The following is a 22177-nucleotide window of genomic DNA, read 5'->3' as shown; positions in this document are numbered from 1 at the left end:
TCCAGTTATCCAATTCAACCCCAAAGAGCCATTACCCAGAAAAGGGGAGGGATTCCACACTACGTTTGGACTCTGCATCCGTAATCCACTGACGTAACCACAAGGCTGTGTGCGCAGACACTGCCATGGCAGAAGTCCTACCATTAATGTTCCCCATCTCCTTCAGCGAATCACAGAGGACACGTGTAGTGTCCTGAATGTGTTTTAGGAGGGTCACCATAGTGACCAAGGGCATATCCCCCAAAAGGCCCCCCTGAATTTGAGTGGCCCAGGAATGAAAGGCATGGGTCATCCAGCAACCCGCAATGACCGGCCTTTGTGATACACCTGCTGCCGGGTGGTCTTCAGTATGCCGACTGTCTGGATCCCGGCGCACAGTATACCGGCGCCGGAATCCCGACAGCCGGCATACCGACACATATTCTCCCTCGTGGGGGCGAGCGCATCGAGCCCACAAGGGGCTCATTTGCACTCGCCACACTGTCGGTATGCCGGCGGTCGGGCTCCCGGCCCTGGTATGCTGGTCGCCGGGAGCCCGACCGCCGGCATACCATACTACACCCCCTGCTGCCATGTAAATAGATTTGAGTGCAGTCTCTGTCTTCCTATCGCCAGGATCCTTCATGGTAAAGGAGCCCGGGGCAGGCAGCACCGCCTTTTTGGACAGGCGAGAGACTGATACATCAACCCCAGGGGGTTCCTCCCAAAATTTCCTACCTTGAGGAGCAAATGGGAAAGTGCGCAAAAATATTTTGGACACTTGGGACTTTTTGTCTAGATTTTTCCAGGCCAGCTTGAATAGGTCATCTAACTCTGTAGAGTCAGGGAAAGTGACATTAGGCTTGTTTTGTATAAAGAAAAAAGACTGCTGTGACACTGCATCCTCTAGAGGGAGCTTTAACACGCCCTGTATAGCTAGAATTAGGGGTTCAATACCCTGAGCAGAATTGGGATCCCCACTAACGGGATCCAAGTCATCCCCATCCTCCTGTATATCCTCATCTGTATCAGAGAGTAGAGCAGGTAACCCACGCTTCTGTGGACCTGCATGAGAGGGAGGGGGAGCTGTGCTGCATCTGCTCTAGCAACTAAATCTGCAACAGCTTTTTGTAGTAGCTGAGTCTTCTGCACATTAGCAGTGAGCTGGGATGACATATCTGACATCATAGTTTTTAGAGACGCTAGCCAGTGGGGCTCTGGACCCTCTCCCCTAGCCCCTTCACTGATTTGTGAAGATTGGCTACATTCATCACAGGAAAACATAATCAGTAGATAATGGATAGAATCTGATGTGGCATACACTGCACAGCTTGTGTTTATCCATGTGTCACAGTAAGCACAATAACATACACACACACAGTTATATTGCAAGCCTGCCCTACTGTATGTGAGAGGAGACACAGAGAGAGAAGGACACCAGCACACCCCTAGCTGTACAGCCCCAGTGAGGCTGTCAGCTCACTATATAACAACTCCTGTCCTAAAGAGGACCCAGATAGTGTACACAAGCAGCTCTCCCCCTTTGCTACACCCTGTACCAGATATCCAGCGTGGCTGAGGAATCAGGAAGCGCTGTGTGTGCTGAGAATGGCTGCAGTAAGCAGAGGAAAGCGCCAAAACGCCTCAGGTCCCGCACTGATGTAGCTCCGCCCCCTCCAATGGCGCCGGAGTTACATTGATATATTATACAGGCAAAGTCTCCATGTAGCTTAAAACATCACAACAAGTGCTAGTCAAAGCATTTTTGTGCCAGTCTACATGGGGCATCTTAGCGGGACCCCCTCCCCGGGAGGGTCCCATACGCCGCACCCATGGTCAGCCACACAGTGAACCAGGGTACCCCGGTGTATACTCACCACCGATGTCACCTTCAGGCAGCGTTAGGGGTGTGCGGCGTGACAGCCAAGGCGCAGTGCCCCACTGAACAACAACCCCTCAGGATGGTGGTCCTGTAGCGGGAAAGCGGCTCTGTACCTCGTAAGGCCGGTGACCGTCCCCATCCTAACTACCACGGTGCAGGCATGCTGTTGCCCAAACAGCATACCGAAAATAACAAACATAAAAAAAGAAATTGAAGAAAACTCTCTGGAGCAGAGGGCACTTTTTTTCTAAACTGCCTGTGGGAGGGAGCATAGAGGGGAGGAGCCAGCACACCCAGTTGAAGAAATTTAGAGTGCACTGGCTCCTTTGGACCCCGTCTATACCCCATCGTACTAGATTCCCCACTATCCCTTATGGATGCTAGAGAAACAGATCTATTGTCAGGGAATGGCATACCTTGGTAAACCTGTAGGTGCACAAACTTTCTCACACTAGAGGGTACATTTACCAAGTTGTGTCTTTGGCATATTTGAACCAAATATATAAAACCGCAACAATATTAAAAGCAAAACACACCATTTTGCATTGAGGGCTTAAACATACCAAGAAGAGGTAGCTTAAGAAATGTGCAGTTTAGGAAATTTACCCCAAAGCCACATCCGGATGGAATACAGAGAGTTAATAACAAACAGTCAACAGGTTGATACCAGACTAGACTAGGTCAACAGTCCATAGTTCGGCAGAGGAAAAAGGTCAACCGTTAAAAGGTTGTCATGGACTTAGGTCTACAGGGTGAAAAGGACGACATTCAAATTGCTGACACACAAAAGATCGACATATGGTTTTCAAAATTTTTTAGGGTTAAAGTAAGGGTTAGGCTGCCAGGGATGATGGTTATGGTTAGGCACTAGGGGGATGGTTAGGATTAGGGTGAAAATATACAAAAAAAAAATCATGTGTCAACCGCTTGCATGTTGACCTTTTTGACCCGGTCTACCTAATACCATGTTGGTTATTTAACCCCGTCGACCTATTGATTGTCAACAATATGGTGTCAACCTATTGACTAGCTTTTAACCCAGCTAAAGACCATTCACTAGTCATATGATAATCCTTGCTACACAAACAGTCCCCATTCAGCTAGTACTATCCCATACGTACAGAATCATATCTTGTCCTTAATAAAAAATAAATCTAATTCAGTCTATTGTACAACAAGTGTGATAACATACAAGCAGCGGGATCTCATGTTTAGTCAATGGTCGTCTGTGCTCATCAAAAATCTTAAATTGAAGTAGACTACAACTAGTACCTGGATTTTGGCCTCCTATTTGCAATCTACTTAGAATTTTCATTTGTTAGCTAATGGGCAAAACCATGTGCACTGCAGGGGGGTAGATATAACATGTGCAGAGAGGGGATGCGGTCAAGATCCCGCCGGACGGAATCCCGGCGGTCGAAATACCGACGCCAGAGTCCCGACCGGCACAATCCCGACATATTCTCCCTCCGTGGGTGTCTACGACAGCCATAGAGGGATAATAAATTAGTGTGCCGAGCGTAGCGAGGCACCGTGCCCGCAGCGTGGCGAGCGAAGCAAGCCCGCAAGGGGCTGCGTTCCGCTCGCCACCCCTGACGGGATTGTGTGGTCGGGATTCCGGCGTCAGTATTTCAACCGCCGGGATCCCGTCCAGCGGGATTTAGTACTGATCCCGCAGAGAGAGTTAGATTTGGGTGGGGTGTGTTCAAAGTGAAATCTAAATTGCAGTGTAAAAATAAACCAGCCAGTATTTACCCTGCTAAGAAACAATATAACCCACCCAAAATCTTAAACTAGGTACACACTATACAATTATCTGGCAGATAATCTGCCAGTTGTAGCTGGTTGGAATGAAAATCTGGTAATGGATGAGAGCAAATTACAATCTATCATTTGTTCCCAAACACTGCAAAATTGTCAGAAACAGTTGTTCATCCAAGTTAAAATAAGATTTTACTAACCGGTAAATCTATTTCTCGCAGTCCGTACTGGATGCTGGGGACTCCGTAAGGACCATGGGGAATAGACGAGCTCCGCAGGAGACAGGGCACTTTAAGAAAGAATTTGGATACTGGTGTGCTCTGGCTCCTCCCTCTATGTCCCTCCTCCAGACCTCAGTTAGAGAAACTGTGCCCGGAAGAGCTGACAGTACAAGGAAAGGATTTTGGAATCCAGGGCAAGACTCATACCAGTCACACCAATCACACCGTATAACTTGTGATAAACTTACCCAGTTAACAGTATGAACAACAACGGAGCATCAGATCAACCCTGATGCAACCACAACATAACCCTTATTTAAGCAATAACTATATACAAGAAATTGTAGAAGAAGTCCGCACTTGGGACGGGCGCCCAGCATCCACTACGGACTACGATAAATAGATTTACCGGTAAGTAAAATCTTATTTTCTCTAACGTCCTAGTGGATGCTGGGGACTCCGCAAGGACCATGGGGATTATACCAAAGCTCCCAAACGGGCGGGAGAGTGCGGATGACTCTGCAGCACCGAATGAGCAAACACAAGGTCCTCCTCAGCCAGGGTATCAAACTTGTAAAACTTTGCAAGTGTGTTTGAACCTGACCAAGTAGCTGCTCGGCAAAGCTGTAATGCCGAGACCCCTCGGGCAGCCGCCCAAGAAGAGTCCACCTTCCTTGTGGAGTGGGCTTTTACTGATTTTGGAAGCGGCAAACCAGCCGCAGAATGAGCCTGCTGAATCGTGTTACAGATCCAGCGAGCAATAGTTTGCTTTGAAGCAGGAGCACCCAGCTTGTTGGATGCATACAGGATAAACAGCGACCCAGTTTTCCTGACTCTAGCCGTTCCGGCTACATAAACCTTCAAAGCCCTGACCACATCCAGCAACTCGGAATCCTCCAAGTCACGAGTAGCCACAGGCATCACAATAGGTTGGTTCATATGAAAAGATGACACCACTTTTGGCAGAAATTGTGGACGGGTACGCAATTATGCCCTGTCCATATGGAAAACCAGATAGGGGCTTTTATGTGACAAAGCCGCTAATTCTGACACACACCTAGCTGAAGCCAAGGCTAATAGCATGACCACCTTCCACGTGAGAAATTTTAACTCCACGGTTTTGAGTGGCTCAAACCAGTGTGACTTCAGAAAACTCAACACCATGTTAAGATCCCAAGGTGCCACTGGAGGCACAAAAGGGGGCTGAATATGCAGCACTCCCTTTACAACTTCTGAACTTCAGGAAGAGAAGCCAGTTCTTTTTGAAAGAAAATGGATAGGGACGAAATCTGGACCTTAATGGAACCCAATTTCAGGCCCAAAGTCACTCCCGACTGTAGGAAGTGAAGGAAAACGGCCCAGCTGGAATTCCTCCGTAGGGGCATTCCTGGCCTCACACCAAGCAACATATTTTCGCCATATACGGTGATAATGTTGAGCCGTCACATCCTTCCTAGCCTCTATCAGCGTAGGAATGACCTCATCCGGAATGCCTTTTTCTGCTAGGATCTGGCGTTCAACCGCCATGCCGTCAAACGCAGCCGCGGTAAGTCTAGGAACAGACAGGGCCCCTGTTGCACAAGTCCTGTCTTAGAGGCAGAGGCCACGGGTCCTCTGTGAGCATTTCTTGCAGATCTGGATACCAAGTCCTTCTTGGCCAATCCGGAACAAAGAGTATTGTTCTCACTCCTCTTTTCCTTATGATTCTCAGCACCTTGGGTATGAGAGGAAGAGGAGGAAATACATAGACCGACGGGAACACCCACGGTGTCACCAGTGCGTCCACAGCTATCGCCTGAGGGTCTCTTGACCTAGCGCAATATCTCTGCAGCTTTTTGTTGAGGCGGGATGCCATCATGTCCACCTGTGGCAGTTTCCACCGCCTTGCAATCTGCGTGAAGACTTCTTGATGAAGTCCCCACTCTCCCGGGTGGAGGTTGTGCCTACTGAGGAAGTCTGCTTCCCAGTTGTCCACTCCCGGAATGAACACTGCTGACAGTGCGCTTACGTGATTCTCCGACTAGCGAAGAATTCTGGTGGCTTTTACCATCGCCACCCTGCTCCTTGTGCCGCCTTGGCGGTTTACATGAGCCACTGCGGTGATATTGTCTGACTGAATCAGAACCGGTTGGTCGCGAAGCAGGGTCTCCGCTTGACTTAGGGCGTTGTATATGGCCCTTAGTTCCAGGATATTGATGTAAAGGCAAGTCTCCTGCCTTGACCACAGCCCTTGGAAATTTCTTCCCTGTGTGACTGCCCCCCACCCTCAGAGGCTTGCATCCGTGGTCACCAGGACCCAGTCCTGAATGCCGAATCTGCGACCTTCGAGAAGGTGAGCACTCTGCAGCCACCACAGGAGAGACACCCTGGCCCTGGGGGATAGGGTGATTAATCTGAAGATGTGATCCGGACCACTTGTCCAGTAAGTCCCATTGGAAGGTCCTCGCATGGAACCTGCCGAAGGGAATGGCCTCGTATGATGCCACCCTCCTTCCCAGGACCCGAGTGCAGTGATGCACTGACACCTGTTTTGGTTTTAATAGATTCCTGACCAGTGTCACGAGCTCCTGAGCTCTCTCTATCGGGAGATAAACCTTTTTCTGGTCTGTGTTTAGGATCATGCCTAGGAGGCAGATGAGCTGTAGGAACCAACTGCGACTTTGGAATATATAGAATCCAGCCGTGTTGCCGTTACACTTCCAGAGAAAGTGATACGCTGTTCAGCAACTGCTCTCTTGATCTCGCTTTTATGAGAAGATCGTCCAAGTACGTGATAATAGTGACACCTTGCTTCCGCAGGAGCACCATAATTTCCCCCATTACTTTGGTGAATATTCTCAAGGCCGTGGAGAGACCAAACAGCAACGTCTGAAATTGGTAATGACAATCCCGTACCGCAATTCTGAGGTACGCCTGATGAGGTGGATAAATGGGGACATGGAGGTATGCATCCTTTATGTCCCGAGTCACCATAAAATCTCCCCCTTTCAGGCTTGCAATGACCACTCTTAGCGATTCCATCTTGAACTTGAACCTTTTCAGGTATATGTTCAGGGATTTTAAATTCAATATGGGTCTGACCGAACCGTCTGGTTTCGGGACTACAACATGGTCGAATAATAACCCCCTCCTTGTTGAAGGAGGGGAACCTTGACCACCACCTGTTGAAGATACAATTTGTGAATTGCAGTTAACACTGTTTCCCTCTCGTGGGGGGAAGCCGGCAGGGCCGTCGGTGAGAGGGCATCTTCTCAAAGTCCAGCTTGTATCCCTGAGACACAATATCTATTGCCCAGGGATCTAACAGGGAGTGAACCCACTTGTGGCTGAACTTACGAAGGAGTGCCCCCACCGGGCCTAGCTCCGCCTGTGGAGCCTCAGCGACATGCAGTGGATTTTTGTAGAGGCCGGGGAGGACTTCTGTTCCTGGGAACTAGCTGTGTTGTGCAGCTTCTTTCCTCTGCCCCCGCCTCTGGCAAGAAAGGACGCACCTCGGACTTTCTTGTTTCTTTATTCGAAAGGCTGCATTTGATAATGTCATGCTTTCCTAGGCTGTGCAGGAATTTTTATAAGGCAAAATATCAGAATTACCAGCTATAGCTGTGGAGACCAGGGCCGAGAACCCTTCTCCACACAATCCTCAGCCTTCCATATGCCTCTTAAGTCGGCATCATCTGTCCATTGCATATTCTACAGGACACGTTAAGCAGAAATCGACATAGCTTTGACTCTAGGACCCAGTATACTCATGTCTCTTTGGGCATGTTTTATATATACATATCTCTTAAGACAGCATCTTTAATATATATATATATATATATATATATATATATACATATGTATATCTATATACATGCTAGGATCTCAATCTCTGCTGATAAGGTACCTGTCCACGCTGCCACAGCGCTATAAACCCATGCTGACACAATCGCCGGTCTGAGTAGTGTACCAGAATGTGCACGCTATCTGCAGGATCCCTGAGAATAGCTGTTACGTCAGGTCTACCTTTTGGGCAAACGTGATACCCTAGGGGAAGATTCCCATCATATCCTGGCCCTAGTGGGGAAAGGATACTGCCTGAGAATTCTTTGTGGGAAACTGCAGTCTATTGTCTGGAGATTCACGCTCTTTTTCTTCATGAGAGGAGGGAAATTTACCTCAGCTTTCTTCCCCTTAAACATGTGTACCCTTGTGTCAGGGACAGATGAGTCATCAGTGATATGCAAATCATCTTTTATTACAATAATCATATATTGAATACTTTTCTGCCATTTTGGCTGTAACTTTGCATTATCGTAGTCGACACTGGAGTCAAACTCCGTGTCGATATCAGTGTCTATTATTTTGGATAGTGAGCATTGAGAGACTCTAAAGGTCTCTGCGACATAGGGACAGACATGGGTAGATTTCCTGTCTGTTCTCTAATCTTTTGTGCAATAAATTCACCTTAGCACTTAATTACACATATCCAAACAGGTGTCGGCGTTGTCGACGGAGACACCCTCACACACACATATTTGCTCCATCTCCTCCTTAGGGGAGCCTTTTACCTCAGACATGTCGACACACATGTACCGACACACCACACACTCAGGGAATGCTCATCTGAAGACAATTCCCCCATAAGGCCCTTTGGAGAGACAGAGAGAGAGTATGCCAGCACACACCCAAGCGCTATTAACCCAGGAATAACACAGTAACTTAATGTTAACCCAGTAGCTGCTGTTTATATTGATTTTTGCGCCTAATTATGTGGCCCCCCTCTCTTTTTACCCTCTTCTACCGTGTAACTGCAGGGGAGAGACTGGGGAGCTTCCTCTCAACGGTGCTGTGGAGAAAAAACATGGCGCTGGTGAGTGCTGAGGAAGAAGCCCCACCCCCTCGACGGCGGGCTTCTGTCCCGCTTTCATGTACAATTTTGGCGGGGGCTCATACATATATACAGTGCCCAACTGTATATTATGCAAACTTTTGCCAAAGAGGTCTCTAATTGTTGCCCAGGGCGCCCCCCCCTGCGCCCTACAGTGACCGGCGTATGTGGGTTTAGTGTGGGAGCAATGGCGCACAGCTGCAGTGCTGTGCGCTACCTCATATGAAGACTGGAGTCTTCTGCAGCCGATTTCGAAGTCTTCTTGCTTCTGTCACCGGCTTCTGTCTTCTGGCTCTGCGAGGGGGACGGCGGTGCGGCTCCGGGATCGGACGACCAAGGGTGCGATCCTGTGTACGATCCCTCTGGAGCTAATGGTGTCCAGTAGCCTAAGAAGCAGGACCTATCTTCAGTGAGTAGGGCTGCTTCTCTCCTTTCAGTCCCACGTAGCAGAGAGCCTGTTGCCAGCAGATCTCTCTGAAAATAAAAAACCTAACAAAATACTTTCTTTTTAGCAAGCTCAGGAGAGCTCACTAAGTAGCACCCAGCTCGTCTGGGCACAGATTCAAACTAAGGTCTGGAGGAGGGACATAGAGGGAGGAGCCAGAGCACACCAGTATCCAAATTCTTTCTTAAAGTGCCCTGTCTCCTGCGGAGCCCGTCTATTCCCCATGGACCTTACGGAGTCCCCAGCATCCACTAGGACGTTAGAGAAATTTGTGTTTAACCCCAATTTGTATGAACAACAGGTTTTGTTCATTTTCCAGTGTTTGGGAACAAATGATAGATTGTAATTTACTCTCATCCATTACCAGATTTTAATTCCAACCAGCCAGATCTGGCAGATTTTCTGCCGGATAATTGTATAGTGTGTACCTATCTTAACTCTTTCTGCACATGTTATATCCCCCCCCCCCCCTCCCTTGCAGCGTACATGGTTTTGCCCATTAGCTATCAAATTGCTGTGATCAGATCTGAAGTAGGCCCAAAGTCCATGTGGATTTTGTACATATGTGACCACAATACCTCCTCTACATTGCCATAGACAAATGTTCTGTCATGTATGGCACCATCTATAGCAGCAGACTGACTGTTTAGAGCAATCACTGCCACAATTCCTAGTGTGGCTTTACTACATGGACACTCCAGTAGTTAGTAAAGGGACTTTCCTATTATCTCTCCCTTCAGTGAAGTGAAGCTCATTCTTTTTCACGTTACGAATGTCTGTCATTAAAGATTATTAACACAAGCAAACATTTTTTTCTATGTGTTGGTTAAACAACAAATATTTGTTAGACAATCACATAATTTTTTTTCTCCATTCCGTTCGATCTTACTTTAACCAGTTTTCAAATAGTATATTTTTTATAGCATTACAAAAGCTAAAATAGATAATAGTAAGATGGGTCACTCCATGAAAATGGTCTTTTTATGTAAAGTTTGTTACCAGTTTTCATGACAAGTTTTGCATCAAAATAAAAGCATATCATGTACCACACTAACTAAATTTACTTTGCACAAAATATTCAAAACACATGCTCCAAAAAATATATTTCACATTAAATATATTTCAAAATTTTACGTTAGTTACCATATAATAAATTACCATATAACCATATATTAATGACCCTAATACACATTTCTATACCATATTTTGTCAAAGCAATTAGTCTGCATTTAGAAATACGTGCCTAAATGTTCGCTCAGATAATCTTTACATTTCTTTCTTTTTTTTATTTTGTATTTTTTTTTTTTATGCGTTTTTAACTTATTACTTTGTATTACAATGGACTTTGCGGGATACTACAGATATACTTCCATCTTATTGAACCAAGGGGTGTCATTCCGATTTGATCGCTAGCTGCATTAGTTCACTGTGCAGCGATCAGGCAAAAAAACGTAACTTCTGCGTATGTGGCGCAATGCGCACGCGCATCGTACTATTGCAATGAACGATGTAGTTTCACACAAGGTCTAGCAAAGCTTTTGAGTCGCACTGCTGGCCGCAGAGTGATTGACAGGAAGAGGGCGTTTCTGGGTGTCAACTGACCGTTTTCAAGGAGTATTCGGAAAAACACATGCGTGGCTGGCCGAACGCAGGGCGTGTTCGTGACGTCAAAACAGGAACTGAACAGTCTGAAGTGATCGCAAGCGCTGAGTAGGTATTGAGCGACTCTAAAACTGCAGAAAAAATTTTTGACGCCGCTCTGCGATCCTTTCGTCCGCACTTCTGCTAAGCTAAAATACACTCCCAGTGGGAGGCGGCATAGCGTTTGCACGGCTGCAAAAAACTGCTAGCGAGCGAACAACTCGGAATGACCATCCGAGTGTGTGTCTGTTCTAACTAGATTCAACATCACTGCACCTAGAGGTGAAACTTGTTGTTTTTTTCACTGTTAAAGCTTAGCCCCAGTGCTGGTGGATTGAGGCATGTTTTTATGAGCCAGATTCAGCCCCAGGTTTCCAGGTTGACTAGACTTGGGCCAACTAATCTTCGAGGCTGATTTTCATTCAATACAGGGGCTTACAAATTTTCTTTTTATAGATGTAGAAGGTTTTTAGAGGTGTGAGGGCTACCATAATACAAACCAAAGGCTTATACTTACACCAGTTGAGCTGCCTCACGAAACTGGCCATATTGTTATGTTTGAAATGTTTAGGCAAGATTTCTTTTGCAAATCTTCCTTCATCCAACACGATGAAGCTGTTTCCATCCTATATAGAAACACAAGTGTTATATAGATTACAGTATTTTTCACCATCATACAAGCAGATATGACATAAACAAGTTAAAGTAAACATAGGCATTTACTTCCATAAAGTGTCAATTATTAAAAAGGACACCAATACATTACAGAAATACAATAATAGAAACTGATGGTAAGGTTAACATGCTCAATAAATACTTCTCGAGCAAGCCCAAAAAATTTAAGAAAATGACATACATTATATTTAGTTAATAAGGAATTTCCATGTTCAGCCTGCAAAATAGCAGCAAGCGTAGATCTAATGCACATGATCCTTGCACTATTTATAAAAAGAAAAAAAAAATGATTTTCCCCAGATTGCTCTACCAAACAGATATGGAGTGTAGGGGATCAGGGATGCAAGAATGTAGAGTAGACCCTGGAGAAGCGGTGTTCCCCGAGCAATCCCAGTTTAATGAACAGTCACGCTTGAAATTACTCACTACTTTTCATTACTCTTGCGACATAAACATTTAAAATAAAAACTTTAATTGGGTGTGAGTTTTACAAACTCTTATTTGTCAATTATGAACTCAAAAAACAATCAATGTAACAAAGTGAAGAATGAGGGTATGAGGAGTCATATGAAGTCAGGGAAGCTCCAGCTCATTTCACTACAGCGTTAGTAGTATCTGGGTGCTATTTGAAAAGCACCAAGGCTCTCTGTGACACCCCTTGGGTGGTAGGGATTTCTGAACAATGAACGAATGAGTCATCTTTACATTCCTGTGGTCTATGCATATAAAAAAATTCTGTGAAAGCCATAAATTAATTGTAAAATTACAGCTCCACAATGCAAATGCTACTATATATAGTCAATTTTGATACATAGGGACAACTCAATTAGGAGCAAAGTGCTGTTCAAACACCATCATAGCAACTAAAGCATGCATTTTACCAAAAAGTGAGATTTAGGAGCTAGTGTAATGACACACTTTATCATGCATAACTGAATCAACCACATAGGGTTATGAAACAAAAACCCTTATTTCCAGAATCAGAGAGGAAAGTTGCCGTAACTGAAGGTAATCCCACATAAGTACAGAAGTACACCAATGTGTCTCATTCCGCAGATTATGGTTTTCTTTCTAATATCCCTTTCAGACAGAGAAAAGAACCCGTTAATTTCCCGGCTCGGGAAGGGTCGACCCGATATTTTTTTCTGTCTGAAAGGGTCAACACGGGACTGAATTCCCAGGACTTCAATCCAGGTTTCTACCCGGGTTTTTCCCAGATCGTACATGGGTTTCCGGCTGTCTGAAAGGGTCTGACCGAGTATTTTAGAAACGGGTCGTGGTTAACAGCGCTTATTGGCTGAGCTGGCGGGGCACAGGCGATTGGCTGAGCAGAAGGGTCTCTCTGATTGGCTGAGCTGGTGTGGCACTGGCGTCTGAGGTCACAATTGTGCTGCAGGGGAGACGGAGTGAGACAGCATGACGCACTGGAAGGAGGAAGAGATAAGGGAGCTGCTTGCTATTAGAGGGGAGGAGGAGATCCGGAAGCAGATCACTGGGACAGTAATAGCCCTCTCCGACAGAAATTGCTCCCTTCTCCTCTTGGCACTGTGCCAGATAGCACAGTGCAAACTGCAGCATCAGGCTCTCATTTGCTGTGTGAAACAGCAAGAACTCAGGAACTCCGGGCTACTCAGCAGTAACTCGTCGGCCATGGTTAATGCAATGCTGTGAGCAGTCACCACCCACTTTTCATGACCTCATCTCTGTGTGCCATAAAAACAGTCCATTTCTTATGACACACAAGTCTATTGCAGGGCTGACAAGGGTTCTGTCTGAAAGGGGTCGACCCAGGAATAATCCGGGTTAAATGTGCTGTGTGAAAGGGGGTTAGGAACTGCAACCCGGGATTTTCCCGACTTCACGAAACCGGAAAAAAACGGGAATTTGAGATTTTTCTGACTGAAAGTGGTATCAGCAAGACAGTTGTAATTAGGTAACAGCGGAGGACGCACATTTTGAGTAGTTTGCACACTAAGCTGGTGCAAAATCAATTCCTATTGTAGAGTCCAATTCATAACCAGTCTCAGCACATTTCCACTACAACAGAAAAACCACAAGCAGTGGTTCCCCTGCTATAGTGAAACCCAGCCACAGGGAATCAAAGATTACACACACTATTTATAATTACATCTAATATACACACACCAAGAAGAGGTTCACTACTGGCTTGGTATACATGGATATACACATTTGTGGATACAGCCTCATTTTGATCGAGGAGCTATAGACAGACTGATAACATACAATTTATTATTTAGATTTTTTCCACTTGTGGATAATTAGGTTAGCAGCACAGATTTGGATTTATAAGTACTTACACTGTTATTAAAAGTTTTTAATATTGGCTATATTTTTAGCTGCACACAGATATTATATGGATAATTATAATTCTAGATATTGGGAGGAGATAGCAGTTCTCAGGATGTGCCACCTCATCGGGGGCAAGGCAAGGTATGCTATCCCAGCTAATGTGATGTGCCATTCCAGAACATTGCATCAACAACACGGAATTTAATTCACCCCATTGTTAACATGACAAATTTCTACATAACCTCATGTGCATGTTTTTATTATCACCCAAGCCTCAAACTACTGCATACAGTAAGTGGCAAATGTAAGGAAACAACATTTTTAGACTAAAGGTCCCTACACAATGGCAGATCTCACTGCACGATAATAAGATTTTACTTACCGATAAATCTATTTCTCGTAGTCCGTAGTGGATGCTGGGGACTCCGTCAGGACCATGGGGATTAGCGGCTCCGCAGGAGACAGGGCACAAAAGTAAAAGCTTTAGGATCAGGTGGTGTGCACTGGCTCCTCCCCCTATGACCCTCCTCCAAGCCTCAGTTAGGATACTGTGCCCGGACGAGCGTACACAATAAGGAAGGATTTTGAATCCTGGGTAAGACTCATACCAGCCACACCAATCACACTGTACAACCTGTGATCTGAACCCAGTTAACAGCATGATAACAGCGGAGCCTCTGAAAAGATGGCTCACAACAATAATAACCCGATTTTTGTAACAATAACTATGTACAAGTATTGCAGACAATCCGCACTTGGGATGGGCGCCCAGCATCCACTACGGACTACGAGAAATAGATTTATCGGTAAGTAAAATCTTATTTTCTCTGACGTCCTAGTGGATGCTGGGGACTCCGTAAGGACCATGGGGATTATACCAAAGCTCCCAAACGGGCGGGAGAGTGCGGATGACTCTGCAGCACCGAATGAGAGAACTCCAGGTCCTCTTTAGCCAGGGTATCAAATTTGTAGAATTTTACAAACGTGTTCTCCCCCGACCACGTAGCTGCTCGGCAGAGTTGTAATGCCGAGACCCCTCGGGCAGCCGCCCAGGATGAGCCCACCTTCCTTGTGGAATGGGCCTTGACAGATTTAGGCTGTGGCAGGCCTGCCACAGAATGTGCAAGTTGAAATGTGCTACAAATCCAACGAGCAATCGTCTGCTTAGAAGCAAGAGCACCCAGTTTGTTGGGTGCATACAGGATAACAGCGAGTCAGTTTTCCTGACTCCAGCCGTCCTGGAAACCTATATTTTCAGGGCCCTGACAACATCTAGCAACTTGGAGTCCTCCAAGTCCCTAGTAGCCGCAGGTACCACAATAAGCTGGTTCAGGTGAAACGCTGACACCACCTTAGGAAGAAACTGGGGACGAGTCCGCAGCTCTGCCCTGTCCGAATGGACAATCAGATATGGCTTTTGTGAGACAAAGCCGCCAATTCTGACACTCGCCTGGCCGAGGCCAGGGCCAACAGCATGGTCACTTTTCATGTGAGATATTTCAAATCCACAGATTTGAGCGGTTTAAAATGTGATTTGAGGAATCCCAGAACTACGTTGAGATCCCACAGTGCCACTGGAGGCACAAAAAGGGGGTTTTATATGCAATACTCCCTTGACAAACTTCTGGACTTCAGGAACTGAAGCCAATTCTTTCTGGAAGAAAATTGACAGGGCCGAAATTTGAACCTTAATGGACCCCAATTTGAGGCCCATAGACACTCCTGTTTGCAGGAAATGCAGGAATCGACCGAGTTGAAATTTCTTCGTGGGCCTTCTTGGCCTCACACCACGCAACATATTTTCGCCACATGTGGTGATAATGTTTTGCGGTCACCTCCTTCCTGGCTTTGACCAGGGTAGGAATGACCTCTTCCGGAATGCCTTTTTCCCTTAGGATCTGGCGTTCCACCGCCATGCCGTCAAACGCAGCCGCGGTAAGTCTTGGAACAGACCTGGTACTTGCTGAAGCAAGTCCCTTCTTAGCGGCAAAGGCCATGAGTCCTCTGTGAGCATTTCTTGAAGTTCCGGGTGCCACGTCCTTCTTGGCCAATCCGGAGCCACGAGTATAGTTCTTACTCCTCTACGTCTTATAATTCTCAGTACCTTGGTTATGAGAAGCAGAGGAGGGAACACATACACCGACTGGTACACCCACGGTGTTACCAGAACGTCCACAGATATTGCTTGAGGGTCTCTTGACCTGGCGCAATACCTGTCCAGTTTTTTGTTCAGGCGGGACGCCATCATGTCCACCTTTGGTCTTTCCCAACGGTTCACAATCATGTGGAATACTTCCCGATGAAGTCCCCACTCTCCCGGGTGGAGGTCGTGCCTGCTGAGGAAGTCTGCTTCCCAGTTGTCCACTCCCGGAATGAACACTGCTGACAGTGCTATCACATGATTTTTCGCCCAGCGAAGAATCCTTGCAGTTTCTGCCATTGCCCTCCTGCTTCTTGCGCCGCCCTGTCTGTTTACGTGGGCGACTGCCGTGATGTTGTCCCACTGGATCAATACCGGCTGACCTTGAAGCAGAGGTCTTGCTAAGCTTAGAACATTGTAAATTGCCCTGAGCTCCAGTATATTTATGTGGAGAGAAGTCTCCAGACTTGATCACACTCCCTGGAAATTTTTTACCTGTGTGACTGCTCCCCAGCCTCTCAGGCTGGCATCCGTGGTCACCAGGACCCAGTCCTGAATGCCGAGTCTGCGGCCCTTTAGTAGATGAGCACTCTGCAGCCACCGCAGAAGAAACACCCTTGTCCTTGGAGACAGGGTTATCCGCTGATGCATCTGAAGATGCGATCCGGACCATTTTTCCAGCAGATCCCACTGAAAAGTTCTTGCGTGAAATCTACCGAATGGAATCGCTTCGTAAGAAGCCACCATTTTTCCCAGGACCCTTGTGCAATGATGCACTGACACTTTTCCTGGTTTTAGGAGGTTCCTGACTAGCTCGGAGAACTCCCTGGCTTTCTTCTCCGGGAGAAACACCTTTTTCTGGACTGTGTCCAGAATCATCCCTAGGAACAGCAGACGTGTCGTCGGAAACAGCTGCGGTTTTGGAATATTTAGAATCCACCCGTGCTGTCGTAGAACTACTTGAGATAGTGCTACTCCGACCTCCAACTGTTCTCTGGACCTTGCCCCTATCAGGAGATCGTCCATTTTCTTTGAAGAAGAATCATCATTTCGGCCATTACCGTGGTAAGGACCCGGGGTGCCGTGGACAATCCAACCGGCAGCGTCTGAAACTGATAGTGACAGTTCTGTACCACGAACCTGAGGTACCCTTGGTGAGAAGGCCAAATTGGGACATGGAGGTAAGCATCCCTGATGTCCCGGGACACCATATAGTCCCCTTCTTCCTGGTTCGCTATCACTGCTCTGAGTGACTCCATCTTGATTTGAACCTTTGTATGTAAGTGTTCAACTATTTCAGATTTAGAATAGGTCTCACCGAGCCGTCTGGCTTCAGTACCACAATATAGTCTGGAATAATACCCCTTTCCTTGTTGTAGGAGGGGTACTTTGATTATCACCTGCTGGGAATACAGCTTGTGAATTGTTTCCACTACTGCCTCCCTGTCGGAGGGAGACGTTGGTAAAGCAGACTTCAGGAACCTGCGAGGGGGAGACGTCTCGAATTTCCAATCTGTACCCCTGGGATACTACTTGTAGGATCCAGGGGTCCACTTGCGAGTGAGCCCACTGCGTGCTGAAACTCTTGAGACGACCCCCCCCCACCGCACCTGAGTCCGCTTGTACGGCCCCAGCGTCATGCTGAGGACTTGGCAGAAGCGGTGGAGGGCTTCTGTTTCTGGGAATGGGCTGCCTGCTGCAGTCTTCTTCCCTTTCCTCTATCCCATGGCAGATATGACTGGCCTTTTGCCCGCTTGCCCTTATGGGGACGAAAGGACTGAGGCTGAAAAGACGTTGTCTTTTTCTCCTTTATACGGCAATACTTCCATGTGCCGTTTGGAATCTGCATCACCTGACCACTGTCGTGTCCATAAACAACTTCTGGCAGATATGGACATCGCACTTACTCTTGATGCCACAGTGCAAATATCCCTCTGTGCATCTCGCATATATAGAAATGCATCCTTTAAATGCTCTATAGTCAATAAAATACTGTCCCTGTCAAGGGTATCAATATTTTCAGTCAGGGAATCCGACCAAGCCACCCCAGCGCTGCACATCCAGGCTGAGGCGATCGCTGGTCGCAGTATAACACCAGTATGTGTGTATATACTTTTTAGGATATTTTCCAGCCTCCTATCAGCTGGCTCCTTGAGGGCGGCCCTATCTGGAGACGGTACCGCCACTTGTTTTGATAAGCGTGTGAGCGCCTTATCCACCCTAAGGGGTGTTTCCCAACGCGCCCTAACTTCTGGCGGGAAAGGGTATACCGCCAATAATTTTCTATCGGGGGAAACCCACGCATCATCACACACTTCATTTAATTTATCTGATTCAGGAAAAACTACAGGTAGTTTTTTCACACTCCACATAATACCCTTTTTTGTGGTACTTGTAGTATCAGAAATATGTAACACCTCCTTCATTGCCCTTAACAAGTAACGTGTGGCCCTAAAGGAAAATACGTTTGTTTCTTCACCGTCGACACTGGAGTCAGTGTCCGTGTCTGTGTCGACCGACTGAGGTAAAAGGACGTTTTAACGCCCCTGACGGTGTTTGAGACGCCTGGACAGGTACTAATTGGTTTGCCGGCCGTCTCATGTCGTCAACCGACCTTGCAGCGTGTTGACATTATCACGTAATTCCTTAAATAAGCCATCCATTCCGGTGTCGACTCCCTAGAGAGTGACATCACCATTACAGGCAATTGCTCCGCCTCCTCACCAACATCGTCCTCATACATGTCGACACACACGTACCGACACACAGCACACACACAGGGAATGCTCTGATAGAGGACAGGACCCCACTAGCCCTTTGGGGAGACAGAGGGAGAGTTTGCCAGCACACACCAAAAACGCTATAATTATACAGGGACAACCTTTATATAAGTGTTTTTCCCTTATAGCATTTTAATATATATAGTCATATCGCCAAATAAGTGCCCCCCCTCTCTGTTTTAACCCTGTTTCTGTAGTGCAGTGCAGGGGAGAGCCTGGGAGCCTTCCCACCAGCATTTCTGTGAGGGAAAATGGCGCTGTGTGCTGAGGAGAATAGGCCCCGCCCTTTTCGGCGGGCTTCTTCTCCCGTTTTTCTGAGACCTGGCAGGGGTTAAATACATCCATATAGCCCCCAGGGGCTATATGTGATGTATTTTTAGCCAGAATAAGGTACTATCATTGCTGCCCAGGGCGCCCCCCCCAGCGCCCTGCACCCTCAGTGACCGCTGCTATGAAGTGTGCTGACAACAATGGCGCACAGCTGCAGTGCTGTGCGCTACCTTATGAAGACTGAAAAGTCTTCTGCCGCCGGTTTCTGGACCTCTTCACTTTTCGGCATCTGCAAGGGGGTCGGCGGCGCGGCTCCGGGACGAACCCCAGGGTGAGACCTGTGTTCCGACTCCCTCTGGAGCTAATGGTGTCCAGTAGCCTAAGAAGCCAATCCATCCTGCACGCAGGTGAGTTCACTTCTCTCCCCTAAGTCCCTCGATGCAGTGAGCCTGTTGCCAGCAGGACTCACTGAAAATAAAAAACCTAACAAAACTTTTACTCTAAGCAGCTCTTTAGGAGAGCCACCTAGATTGCACCCTTCTCGGCCGGGCACAAAAATCTAACTGAGGCTTGGAGGAGGGTCATAGGGGGAGGAGCCAGTGCACACCACCTGATCCTAAAGCTCTTACTTTTGTGCCCTGTCTCCTGCGGAGCCGCTAATCCCCATGGTCCTGACGGAGTCCCCAGCATCCACTAGGACGTCAGAGAAATGAACGTTCTCGTTCATTAATGTACGAGAACTCGTTCAAATAGTGCAGTGTGTAGGCACCAACAATTAACGATGCGCGGACCCATCGCTTATGCATGCAGGCCAATATGGACAATCTCATCCATATTAGCATGCACTGCTATGGAGCCAGGTGACTGGGGGGGGAGTGAAGAAACTTCACTCCCCCCGTCACCTCCCTCCGCCGCAGGGTCGCCCCGTCAGACGTATCCGCCGTCGGGCAGCTCGGCGGCGGATCGCCGAATGTGTACGGCCCTTTTAGACTTTTTCATTTGTAGTTTGCTGCAGTCTGGAGTTACTGCAGACCATGGGGGTAATTCCAAGTTGATCGCAGCAGGAAATTTTTTAGCAGTTGGGCAAAACTATGTGCACTGCAGGGAGGGGGGGGGGGGGGCAGATAACACATTTGCAGAGTTAGATTTGGGTGGGTTATTTTGTTTCTGTGCAGGGCGAAATACTGGCTGCTTTATTTTTACACTGCAATTTAGATTGCAGATTGCACTCACCACACCCAAATCTAACTCTCTCTGCACATGTTATATCTGCCTCCCCGGCAGTGCACATGGTTTTGCCCAATTGCTAACAAACTTGCTGCTGCGATCAACTCAGAATTACCCCCTATATCCCATTCATGAAATGCTACAGTTTACAATGGAATCATAATTATTCATGTCGGTTCATCATCCTCAGGATGTTTCTACAATCTTCTAATCTCAAAAGATGAATTGTACAGTAGTTCAAGAATGAAAACATCAGATTGGTATGTGGGTGCCTGTGTACATATCACCTGTTTACTAAATTTGGACCAGCAGAAAATCATTTTAGCAATGAAATAACAACAATGCATGAATCCAGATTAAACAGAAAGTGAAGGTTGAGTATCCCATATCCAAATATTCCGAAATACAGCATTTTTTGACTGAGATAGTGAAACCTTTGTTTTCTGATGCTCAATGTACACAAACTTTGTTTAATACACAGTTATTAAAAATATTATATCAAATGACCTTTAGGCTGTGTGTATAAGGTGTATATGAAACATAAAAGCATTCTGTACTTAGACTTGGTTCCCATCGCCATGATAACTCATTATGTTATGCAATTAATTCCAAAATACGGAAAAATCCGATATCCAAAATACTTCTGGTCCCAAGCATTTTGGATATGGGATACTTGACCTGTATTAGACTGCAAGCCATCAAGAGTAGGGCCCTCTTTCATGGTGCTGCTTTGGGGGGGTATGATAACGGGTGTAGTACGGTATGCCGGCGGACGTTACCGGCGACCAGCATACCGGCGCCGGGAGCCCGACCGCCGGCATACCGACAGTGTGGCGAGTGCAAATGAGCTCCTTGCGGGTTCACTGCGCTCGCCACGCTGCGGGCACGGTGGCGCGCTACGCTATTTTATTCTCCCTCCAGGGGGGTCGTGGACCCCCACGAGGGAGAATATATGTCGGTATGCCGGGTGTTAGGATTCCGGCGCCGGTATACTGTGCGCCGGGATCCCGACATTCGGCATACAGAAGACCACCCATGATAACTGCATGCACAGCAATTGTTATATAGCCTGTATTGTATGATCTGCAATGTTTTGTACTGGAGGAATCTTGCTTTTTATTTTGTTACAATTATTACTTTACAATGATGCTGTTATGTGGACCCCCTGTGGTGCCATATAAATAAATGACAATAATAAAAAGTTAAGGTTGCACAGAGATGGCAGGATATACTACTGGCACACACATCATTAAATCATTGGCAATTACACAGGAGAGATGAGTGATGAAGCCATGCCACTGTGTCTACAAAAACGGGTGTATTCGCCCAAACAGGTCACTAATGTAATGTGTGAGGTGTAACACGGCCATGGCACCGGCTAGGGATGACTTGCTGCAGTGCTGCCGGCAGAGAGCGGACACCAGCGCCCCTTACTTGGCTCCAGCAGATGTAATTGCTGTTCCTGGGGTCCTCCACCAGCGCCCATATTTTAGTGAGGAATTTGGGGACACCGGAGCTGACATTCATGTTCCCTGTGCGCCAGTATCAGTGACCCCGCTTCCTTCTCTTATGATGCTGCAGCTCAGCCTGGGAAGAATCTCTCTGCTGCTGCTATTGTTGTTCCCCGCCGCTTACATGCCCTCCACCGCCCGCTCCTACACGTGATTGCCATCCGCGCACACCACTGGTTCAGCCCTCCACTCACGTGACTGCCAGCCGGTGCTGTGATTCTGCGTGCGAATGAGGCGCTTGTTTTTTTTTTTTATTCACAAAGTTTTATTAACAGTAAGCGACTGCGCACATTATATTAGCAATTCGCAAATTAACTGACATAACGGACAGAAATCTGGAGGGCGTAATACTTAAAGAAGTTATCTGTTGATGGCTATATTCAAGCATATATTCACCTGGTTTTTAATCTGCCACAGAACCTGTAAATCATAGGTGTGTCCTAGATTAAAGGAATTGATGGCAAT

The 22177-nt window shown here is 46.9% G+C and overlaps 1 protein-coding gene across 2 annotated transcripts in view; it reads right to left on the bottom strand.

Moving 5' to 3' along the window:
- The window catches only part of LOC134909888 (heat shock factor protein 2-like), a 333359-nt gene extending 311473 nt beyond the window's left edge, over window positions 1-21886 (bottom strand). For both annotated transcript variants that reach the window (XM_063917241.1, XM_063917242.1), the window contains exons 1-2: window positions 21636-21886; window positions 11317-11425 (exon numbers count right to left, since the gene is read on the bottom strand). In XM_063917241.1, coding sequence (XP_063773311.1) covers window positions 11317-11425; window positions 21636-21728 — 202 coding nt within the window. In that variant the 5' untranslated portion in view covers window positions 21729-21886. The remainder of the gene's footprint in view (window positions 1-11316; window positions 11426-21635) is intronic.
- Window positions 21887-22177: the final 291 nt, after the last annotated feature.

Source organism: Pseudophryne corroboree, chromosome 4 (genome assembly GCF_028390025.1).
Source record: "Pseudophryne corroboree isolate aPseCor3 chromosome 4, aPseCor3.hap2, whole genome shotgun sequence".
Classification (NCBI taxonomy): domain Eukaryota; kingdom Metazoa; phylum Chordata; class Amphibia; order Anura; family Myobatrachidae; genus Pseudophryne; species Pseudophryne corroboree.
Note: the sequence above shows the minus strand (reverse complement) of the source record. Positions and strands in the feature narration are given on the sequence as shown.